Source organism: Pollicipes pollicipes, unplaced genomic scaffold (assembly GCF_011947565.3).
Source record: "Pollicipes pollicipes isolate AB1234 unplaced genomic scaffold, Ppol_2.1 Scaffold_4295;HRSCAF=5057_pilon_pilon_pilon, whole genome shotgun sequence".
Lineage (NCBI taxonomy): Eukaryota > Metazoa > Arthropoda > Thecostraca > Pollicipedomorpha > Pollicipedidae > Pollicipes > Pollicipes pollicipes.
In genome coordinates, this window is record NW_023596461.1 from 10929724 (window position 1) to 10940065 (window position 10342).

At 59.1% G+C, this 10342-nt stretch overlaps 1 protein-coding gene across 2 annotated transcripts in view; it reads right to left on the bottom strand.

Annotated features, from left to right (window-relative positions):
- Window positions 1-9152, bottom strand: part of Pgant5 (polypeptide N-acetylgalactosaminyltransferase 5) — a 32385-nt gene extending 23233 nt beyond the window's left edge. For both annotated transcript variants that reach the window (XM_037219250.1, XM_037219249.1), the window contains exon 1: window positions 8637-9152. In XM_037219250.1, the coding sequence (XP_037075145.1) occupies window positions 8637-9043 (407 nt within the window). In that variant the 5' untranslated portion in view covers window positions 9044-9152. The remainder of the gene's footprint in view (window positions 1-8636) is intronic.
- Window positions 9153-10342: the final 1190 nt, after the last annotated feature.

Sequence of the window (10342 nt, forward strand, 5' to 3'; positions counted from 1 at the left end):
GCCCCGCGCCCCGATTACGGCGCGCGAACCCGCTGGAATGTTTAAGTCACAAGGCCTTGTGAGGGAGAATGTTCTGTAACACAGTCGAGGGTGTTGGTTTGCGAATCGAAAGGTACCCGGCCCGTGGCTTGGCACTCGTTGTTATGGCTTCCATACTGCGGTCGGAGCGGGGAACCACGACAAAAGCTATTATGGGAGCATGTGTCGCAAACGAAATGAAAGTTTTCTTCCAACTTGTCCCGTTGTGCGGTATTTCTTTGGGACTCAGGTGAGCTTGTGATTGTTTTGCATGCCCAGTTCCCATAGAAAAGACTAAATCAACCTGCCCGAGCCGTGCAAACGCCCACACCCAATCCGCCCTCAGCACGCTTAGCCAAGGTGAAATCAGGCGTCTGTTCGTGCCGACCCGATTGTTGTCCGCTGCCGAAGCCCTCTGCTCAGCACCGACTCAGCACCGGCCTCAGCCGCCGGCCGACCGTGCAAAACGGGGCCGCGCACGGCCGGCGCCGGACACGGCTCGTCGCGTCCCGCCGCTGCCTCCGTCCGCTCCCAGGCGGTCGCATGTACGGCACGTCGCGGCCGGCCAGCGGCGCCTCGTCGGCAGCGACGCGTCGATCGTTGCGGGGCGGCGTTTGTGACGCGGCGGCGCCGGCCGCGGCGGCGTGACGAGGGTAGAGCGCTGCCACCTGAGGTCACCGGCGTGGCGCATCCGCCGCGCAAGGCCGCCGCCGCGCGGGATCGATTCCCGGAGGTCAGCAGCGGGCGCGTGAGGGTCCGGCATCGACGACGGCATGCCGGCTGACCAGCCTGCACGCTGGCAAGCAGGACCGGACACTGAGCCATCCTGGATCGATACGCACCGCCGTGGGTGTGGGAGTCGGCGGCTCGGCGACGGTACCCACGGCCGCAGCACCGCCTGCCGCCGCCGTCCGACAGTAGGCTCCCACGTCTCGAGGGCGGCATACGTCACCCCGCTCCGGCGAGAGGCTGACCTGCACCCTGACCTCCGGCCGCTAGATGGCCGGCACCGCACGCGCCGCGGAGAAAGCGACGGCCGAGGGCGCCGCGTCGCGGCCTGGGGTGTGCTCTGTTACTGGGGCCCGGCTGGGGCTCGCCGGCTGGTGACACCGGATCGGCGAGGGCGCGCGTGCCCAGTCCGACCCCCTCCCCCCGGACACGAGCAGCTATTGCGACCAACAGTCAAAACCATGGCCGTGGAGGGTCTTAACAATAGTGCTGATCTGCGCCATTGGGATTCCGTCAAAATCCACCATGGAGATGAACCGTATCATCAATGATGGAGACCAGGAGGTGCCGTGGTAGCTGCATCGCCTATCCCATCACACCATTATAATTGTTCACAGCACCTTCGCCTGGCAAAACAGCCTGAACATCGGGCGTGATTCGCCGCTTGACAAGCGGAGCGTATTAATCTCCAGACTGAGACAGCAACATCACTGGCATTCCCGGAGGACTGAAGCAGAAAAAGCCTTATCATCAGAAAACCGGACCCTGGTACGGTCGGCCAGGTAACCCCTGCAGCACGACAAGCTCAGCCTCGAACCCCACGGCCGAGCCACGTACCGCAGCACGGAAGCGGCAGCAGTCGGCTTTTGCCTCCGGAGTGTGGGAGCGATGGCACTGGCAAGTAAGGAACCAGTTGAGGCCCTGCACTCGGCAGATAACTGTAGATGACATGGACGTGCTAAAAATGTCATCTGTTGACCACGAAACCCAGTCCAAGGACACATGTGAGAAGAGTCAATCAATGTAAAGCCGATTTTGCTTAGATCTGTTCCATTCGTTGCACGGAACGTCCAAAAGCGAAATGACGAAGCAGGGTTTTTATTTTCGTTTTCCTTCAACATACGGGGGCTTGTAGGGTAGAACCATGCCGACATTTCACAGCCCAACGGTTCAGTGTATTTGAGCGAACGTTTCTGAAATGTCAGTGGGACTGTTAAGGTACGGCTCACGTCGACAAGCCTGACATAAGTCTCGGGGACATCCACAAAATCTCTGGGCTAATCAGCGGGTAAGACAGACATGGAGCCAGGTTCGGTCAGATATAGGTCAGGTCAGGTGCAGTATAGGTGCCTCTGTTGACGACAAAAGGTCACGTTCACACCCGGCACACACCCGACAGTTTCCCCAAACACGGTAAAGCCAGCCTTTGGCGATGCACGAACGGCGAAACTACCGGCGTCGCCCCGGCAGCGCCGCGGACAGGCGCCGACCCGACCGATAAGGCAGGCCGAGCGCTGGCCCGCAGAATCGCGGCCAGGCCGGACTGCGCGACGGAGCGTGTCCGCCCGAGCCGGGGCCGGGGCCGGGGCCAGGCCGGGGTAGGGCCGGTTCGGGGAGCGCGGAGCGTGTCGCCGCGCTGGCCAGCCCCGCCCGCCGGCCCCGCGCCGAGCCGGACGCGGTCCGGGCGCGACGCGGCGTCCGCTGCGGCCGCGCGCCGCGCCGGCTCCAGTCACTGTCGGCTCCCTCCCCGCGCCTAACGGGACCGGCCCGATCGGACCGGCCGGCCGGACGCCGCCGGCCGCGCAAAAACCGCCCGGCTCGGCGTCGCATGGCGGCCGGTTTTTTTCTCGGCCGGTCACGGTCGGGGCACGCCGCGTGGAGACGCCCCGGCGCCGGCCGGCCGGCCCGTCATCCCGCTCTCCGCCGGCCCGCGCCGACAATGGTCCGGGCTGCATCCGGCCGTGCCGCGCCGGCGCGCACCACCCGTGGTGGCCTCTCGCACATGATCGCCGGGCGTATGACGGCGGCCGGCGTCACAGCGTCACGGTGTTACGGTGTCACGGCGTCGCGGCGGACGTCACGCCGGATGTCACATGGTCTCCGGGTTGTGCCCCCACCGACCCCGTGTCTGGCGCACGGTGTGGGACGCTCCTGCTGCGACAGTCGAGGCCGCGTGGCAGCGGCGGCAGGCGGGGAGCTCGGCCTGTTCAGCCACACTGTCGTCAGGGCACGCAGTAGCCCGCTGCCCAGCCCGGCTTACACATTGTCCGTTCTGGAGATGGGGATCTTGAAGGTCTACTCGCAGCGACTCGGACGACAAAGATATGCCGTCCACGTCATCCATGACATCATATCCCAGATTCTGCTCGTTTTTGTGTCAGCAGGAACCCGGGCGACATAGATTCCACGTGATGTCACGTAGAATATTTAGTGGACGCGCAAAACCTTTTTCTGCTGCTTGATCAAAGCGAGACAGAAGTGTGTTATACGTTGCAAACAGCATAATTTGCCGTTTCCATTGTTAGGAACACGCCCAGCACGTGCGAACGTAGAGCCTAGTATTTCGCATGCGCAGTTATTGCCACGAAAGCTACAAAGATGTTAACAGAAAACGTGCTGCGCCGTGAACGCGACGAAAAATGTTTCTGCGTGACGTCACGTAAAGCAGAACATCCTTGGTGCGCTGCAAATACACCCAATTTGCAGCGCGTTCCCAGACTTCTGGGCCGTTACGGCAGTGCCGCTGACAAGCACCGCGGTCGCTTCCGCCGGCCCAACGCCAACCACGGAGCCGAAGCGCCGTGACGAGCCCAGCGGTGCGATGGCCCGACAGTCGCCCGGCCGGCCGTCTCCACGGCCACGACCGATCGGGGCGAGCGACCGTCTCTGATCGAGCGCGCGTGCCGGCGCCCGGCCATCTGCCGCGGCCGGCGCCGCTCCGTCGCCCGGCATGGCCTGCAAGCGCCGGTCATCTCAGCTGTCGCGTTAGCGGTGCCGATGGCGGCAGGGTGGCGCGCATCTGTCGCCGCTGCCGTGACGCCCTCGGGCAGGGTGCCCCGGGCAGATCAGGATGGAGGTAACGGCGCCCTCCAGAGACGTGCTACGGCACCCTTCAGAGGAGTGTCACGACACTTTTCAGGGGAGTGCCACGCATCCTTCACAGGAGTGTCACGACACCTTTCATAAGAGTGCCACGGTGCCTTCCAGAGAAGTGTCATGATGCTTCCAGGGTAGTGGCACTCCCAGCACCTCTCTTCCTGGAGAGACTTAGTCCCATACGCTGCGGGACGCTTTTGATGTCTGTCAGTCGACACTCCCGCTTTTGCACGCGGAAATAAACCCAAACGCCCGCTGAATAAAATCTTGATACAACTTCACGCCAAATAATATCAAATACACATACTGGAAGTTTTACGATGCGCCTGTAGGGTGGTTTTACCTAGAGTGAACGCTACCAAAATGTAGCCTTTTCGTTTCAGCACATTTCAAGCTGTAACCAGCCCTAAAACAGGTTTGATTTTCTCACATCAGCTGAAAAGTTTGTTATTCGCACGCTTCTTTTGTAATGAGCGCTAAAACTTACAATACGAAACAGCACGTCCTACGTCGTGTGAAAGTAGATTGATGCCAGTTTAAAGCCCGTGCCAAACCTGTACCAATACCCATCAGATCATGCCTAGCATCTCCATCGAACGACACCAGCTGTTTTACATGAGGCCAGACGCCCGAGAATAAAAAAATCCGAGACAAATGTGCAGGGGAAGCGGCCGCCGATTCAACGCAAACGGCGAACTGTCAGATCAAGTGGACGATCTACCCCATATACGTCAGCACCGGCCACCCAAACGGTCCGTTTTGCAACATAGCGAGCTGTCAGCTCGACCTGTGGAGATTGTCATTGTGCCGCCTCACAGGATTGCTTCATCGAGACAAGGTTGGGCCGCACGCTCTCGCAGGCAGTTTCAGGGGCGGAAATGTCACTTTTCCTGGCAGCTGTATTTAGATGTCCGCGTTGAGCAATACGCCACGTTCGCTGAGAGTAACGACGGGATGTGGCTTCACCGCTGCGTTAACAGGCAATGCACGACTCATGGCAGCGCCCATATCGGTGGCATTTGGGGTTCGATACTTACGGTATCGGCTTTCCATGACGTCGGTCAGCAATAAATGATTACTCTGGCGTGGACGCGATATACGTAAACGAGATTATATTGCGTCAGCCCGTGACACAACTATCCTTTCCACTACACAGCGTATGGCACTTGTACAATAAGCCCAATTTCACCTGTCTTAGCCAGGATGATCCTACATACAAGTGAGCAAGAGCGCATGGGCGCGCAGGCTGCTCGGCCACACCGCGTGCGAGTCACCACCACACTCTAACCCCCGCGCTGGCGCGCAAAGGAGCGGCCTGATCAGTAACGCCCCTCCCTCGCGCGCCGACGGGCCGTTTCAGCCGGGCCCCGACATCGGCGGCGCTGGCGGAGCTGGCGGCGGCGGCAGCGGTGGCGGTGGCGGAGCTGGCGGCAGCGGCAGCGGTGGCGGTGGCGGAGCTGGCGGCAGCGGTGGTGGCGGCGGTCGCCGGCCGACGCCCGACGGCTCGGCTCGCCGTCCGCACAGCCGGCGCCGGCGCCGCGCCTGGCCGGCCAGACAATAGGCCGCCCTCCAGACGGCAGCACGCCGTGACGGCACCCGTCATCAGGTCGGCCGGCGGCAACGGCCTTTGTCACGGCCGGCCGGCGGGGCGCGGCGGACGCCGCGCGGCCGCAGCTGACGTGGGGGCACTGGCGGCGCCCCCGGCACCACGCGCGCCAGGGTCACGGGCACCGGCGTCCCGCCACGGTTCGCCAGCACGACACCCCGCACGCGGCCGGAAACGGCGCCAACACCAGGCTGTCGTCTGACTTTGGATTAATTGGCAGGAAGTGTACGTGCTAATGCCGGTAACCGCACAACGCCCGTATGCGTCCTAGTGCGGCTCCCATATCGGCAGCGGTAAATGGTACCGCTTCTGGAACACGCCCCCAGTAACCATCCCACCGGAGCAGCACGGCCGCCGGGCTGCAGCGTCCCCCACCGCGACACATTGCACTTAAGCCGCAACAGATCTCGCACTAACACGTGACAACAATGATGTTATTTGAAACATTCAACTACGCGTGTAACTGCTGATCATTATCGACGCATTTTCTCACGCCAATTGAACCGGCTGAAGTCTACACACCACAGGCCATGTGTGGGAGCCACTGGCAAAGTACGTGCTCGTAATTGGACCAAGGTTGATTGAAGATGTGCCGTGATGATACATGATTCTGCGCCAAACAGGTACGGACGCAATTTGGGGAAAAACAGGTCCATATCACGTGCTGTTGAGATCCTGTTTTGACACCTTTGTTCACTAAAGCGACGCAACACGGGGTCTATAGGTGGAAAGGAAAACATCCAACGGCGGCGTCCCGCGTCCGCGAAGCCACGACCTCGCCGGGCGGCACGCACGCGATGCCTGCTTCACCGTCCGTTCACTACCAACCGCTTCAGTGCGACACTTATCGCGGCGATACTATTGAGTTGACATGCATAACAAAGCAGCTGGATAAGATGCTGTCGCTGCTTTCACCTACAACGTACTCAGGGTTCAGTTCCAGTCCCACCCCCACCAGTCATCAACCCGTGTCTTATCAGGTCTATTATGCTTTCAAAAGTCACATATCCAAATCAGATACCGGGTTTTTCAATACTTATTCCTGGTAAAAAACGGAGATAATGTGGCAAAATGAATGGGGAGTGATCATAACAGTGGTATGAATGGAGTGCGACACAAGCTATCGAACAACATATCAGGTAGGATGGCGTTTCTATTTTCCAAACGAATCAACCGTTCGGTTTAAGATAAATTTAGAGATGTAGGATGGATCAATGCTGGCATTGAAATGAATATTGATGCAGACCATTGCACCATTCTGAGAACATATGCTCATGACGTTCCCTGCGGTTCATAGCCAACTACCCAACGACATCAGGGGCGTGGTATTTTCAAACGAGTTTGGAGGGGCTGAACGAAGAAACATCACTCTACCGTCCCCAAAATGTGCCAACAAACATGTTTCTCCCAGATTTGGTCCACTCTTTCCCAAAATTGGGGGCTGAAGCTCAAGTTGGGAGGGAGGGGGTACAGCCCCCCTCCAAATGAATAGGAAACTACCCCCTGAACGACATCCAGCAGGAAAAATCGCATTCTTGAACAGAGCACGTGACGTGTTTGCCCACATGGCACACTCACACACGCAATTTTATGAGGACACGGAGGATATGCGTAGGTCTAGAGCATGAGGACATAGTGAAATTTTGAGCTCCGGGAGGCTGCAAATGTCTCTTGAACATCGATACAGGTTAACCACAAAAACGTGGCGACGCTTTAATGGAACTTAAAATGGAGCACGCATGCCGGCGACCATCCCCAATTTATTAAACCTGAAAAAATTATATTTTCACATGGGCACGCAGTAAATGACGCACCGAAATTTGGGAACTCCAGAACGAATGCAGTGCGACCCAAAGACTAACTTTAGAATCCACTGCCGCAGTCTACCATATACGGAACAGCCAACACCAGCAACGCCCTAACACAAACGCTGCGTGTGTGGTGACATTTAGCCCGCTACCGATTAAGGAGTGGGCTTTCAGGAAAACTTCACCGCGGCAGTTCGGGTGCAGCTGAATTGTTAACAAGGCTTCGTGCGTCAGCAACCAAACTAGCCAGGGCCTCCGAAAACGAACCGCGTAAATTGTGCCTGATGCACATTCTGGCGAGGACCAGTCTCCTGGTTCAGCTTACCCAACGGAGTAGGCTGAATGCTCCGATTTTGAGAAAGACTTAGTTGAAATATGCTTCAGGCGAATAATTTGCTAGAATACTGCAAAAAAGCCGCGTAAAGAATGGCCACACAACCAGATAAACAACAGCCAAAGCAAGTCCGGTGATCGTGTCTTGCCCATGAATATGTAACGTCAATATGCTGCGCAAGATGCCACCCAAAAACCGGACCGCTATCGTTACGCCGATTATGACCGGCGCGAGTGCCGACGCTGCCGGTGTCCAAACCACTTACACTGGCCTGTCACGTTGGGCTAATGAAATATGCAGCGCCCCAGAACTGAACCTCACTCCATTCGATCGATCTGACCACTCTGGCCATCACGCCGCTTGTGATATATTGCCACGTGACTCTGGCCTGCACGCTAGCGTTTAATGAAATAGCTGGGCCCCTTGAGCTTCATATGGACCGCGCGAAAACGGCCGGAGCCAAGTCTCAGCTCTAAGCAGGCCTTAGTGCATGCGTCTTGAACGCCAGCAGTGCTAGCGTTCGCAGCGAGAGGTAGATGGAAACCATCGTCACCTCCCCAGCTCTTTCAGGCCAAGTGAGAGAGCAGCAGGAGCTTTAACTGAAGCGTTCTGGGTCACGGTGCGACCAGCCCGTTCTCAGGCGGTTTCCCCCCGGTCAGCTGCTTGACACGTGGGCTGGGCCAGGCGGACAGGCGCGGTTTGAGAGTCGGTGGGAGACTCGCCGCAGCCCGCAGCTGCACGTCTTCCGCGCGATCAGCGGAGCTGAGCGGGCGACAACTGATATTGATTTTACGTGGGCCGCGGGAATTGATTGCGGTTATCTCGCCCGCTCGACAGAATCCAACCCGCGCTCCGCCACAGGCGCGGTGGCGCTTCTCCCGTCCGACCGCAGCCCACAGCTCACGCGCAGATGCTGCCCAGCGCTGCCCACATCCCGACCTCTCCCTTCTTCGTCCTGCAAAGAAACCGTTCGCCGTGACCGCGGCGGCCGCAGACCGGCGGCAGACGGCGGCGGCCGCCGGACCGGCCGGGCCGTGGCACTCACCCCTCCAGGCGGACGTCGGGCAGCGACCGGTTCAGCGAGATCATGTCGCTGGCCATCAGGTTGAACTGATTCTCCTTGAACTTCTCCTTCACTTTGTCGTCCTGGTCGTGCGGGATGCGCACGGGCCGGCCCATTTCGCCCGGCTGGCCCGGCTTCTCGGCCACGACCGGCGCCAGCTCCCAGCGCACCAGCTGCGCCCGGTCGTAAGCCAGACTGTTCACCGTGTGCGAGAGGGCCAGCGCCTCGCGCTTGCCGCCGCCGCGCTCCGGCTCGCCGTCCGTGCTGCGCGCGCCGCGCACGCCCATGTTGTCCGCGTAGTACATGAGCACTAGCACGTCCACCAGCAGCCAGACCAGCGACGTGGCCAGCACGATCTTGCACGTGTGGTGGCGGAACTTGCGCAGCATGGCGGCCGCCGGGGCCGGCCGGGCCGGGTCGATCGCTGGCAAGCACTGGCTGCTGCTCCCGTCCTGGTCGGAGCGCTGCGGCGCGGCCACCGACCTCCGCTCACCGCCGCAGCCGCCGACTGGCCGAGCCGCGCCGACCGCAGTCAGCTGGCGGCGCCGTCAGCTGGCGCGCCGACGCGGCGTGACGTCATGCCGCCCTGCGGCGGGTGGAGGCGGAGGGTGAGAACTGAGAGTGGCGGCGGACGCGACGGCCGCCGAAAGGTGGCGCCAGTCGCGCACAGGAACAGAGGCATGATGGAAACCGCACGGCGGCTGGCGCGTCAGGCTAGTGGTGCGCACAACGTGCGGTGACATGATAGCTGACCAAGAGCTTATATCTACCAGGGGCGGGTGCAGGATTTCGTTAGGGGGAGGGGAGTCACGCAACATTGTGGTGCCCAAGAGTTTACCCCCCTTCCCCCGCCCGAAAGAAAAAACAAAATCATCGCACTCCGGTCATCAAATTGATTCTCGACATGCCGTTTTGTACACGGAAACCCATCTCACTGTACGCAGCCGTAGAAAACGAAGTGTTCTTCGTATGCATATGCTTCGAACATATCCATTTTCCCCAGATCACGGCGAATCGTGCCATTTTTAAGCTAAATTTCGAGAAAAACAGCAAAACAAACGTACGCTGAGTGCTAAATACCTACAGCTAAGGGGCTGGTCGATGCGATCAGCTGATGGCCGACGACAAATGTAGAGTTTTTGCTTTGTTGTAATGAAGGAGTACGAAATATCCTATCATTTAATATCTATTAAGAACGTGATTCAGAAGTAAAGTAGCTGTTACAAATTCAATAACCAATGGAAAAGTTACATACGACGTCAGCGGCATGTGAGATCATGTTCGACAATTGCGCGTAAAAATTCATCGGCGATATCTGAGTGCCGCTCTAAGGTAAAGGCACCAAGGCCAGTAAGGACGCAACCCGACCGATCATGGGCGCCGCGGCATACCAACAAAGAGGCTTCCGTCGACAAGTATAGGGTCGTCAGAGCAAGGGAAAAGAACCCAAGACCAACGTGGTGGATCCCTGAACGACCAGGCGTGCCCCGGCAGGCTGACATATGGGGTCCTGGTCAGAGCACAGGGCCCTCTGAACAAGGAGGAATTACCCAACACCGGCGGCGTGAAATAATGCCGCTGCGCGTTCGAGAGTGCCCGGGCAGGTTAACAGAAAGAGTCCCGATAGACGTGGAGGCCCCCCCCCCCCCGCAAACGAAATCGAAGGGAAATAGCTCTACATCAATGTA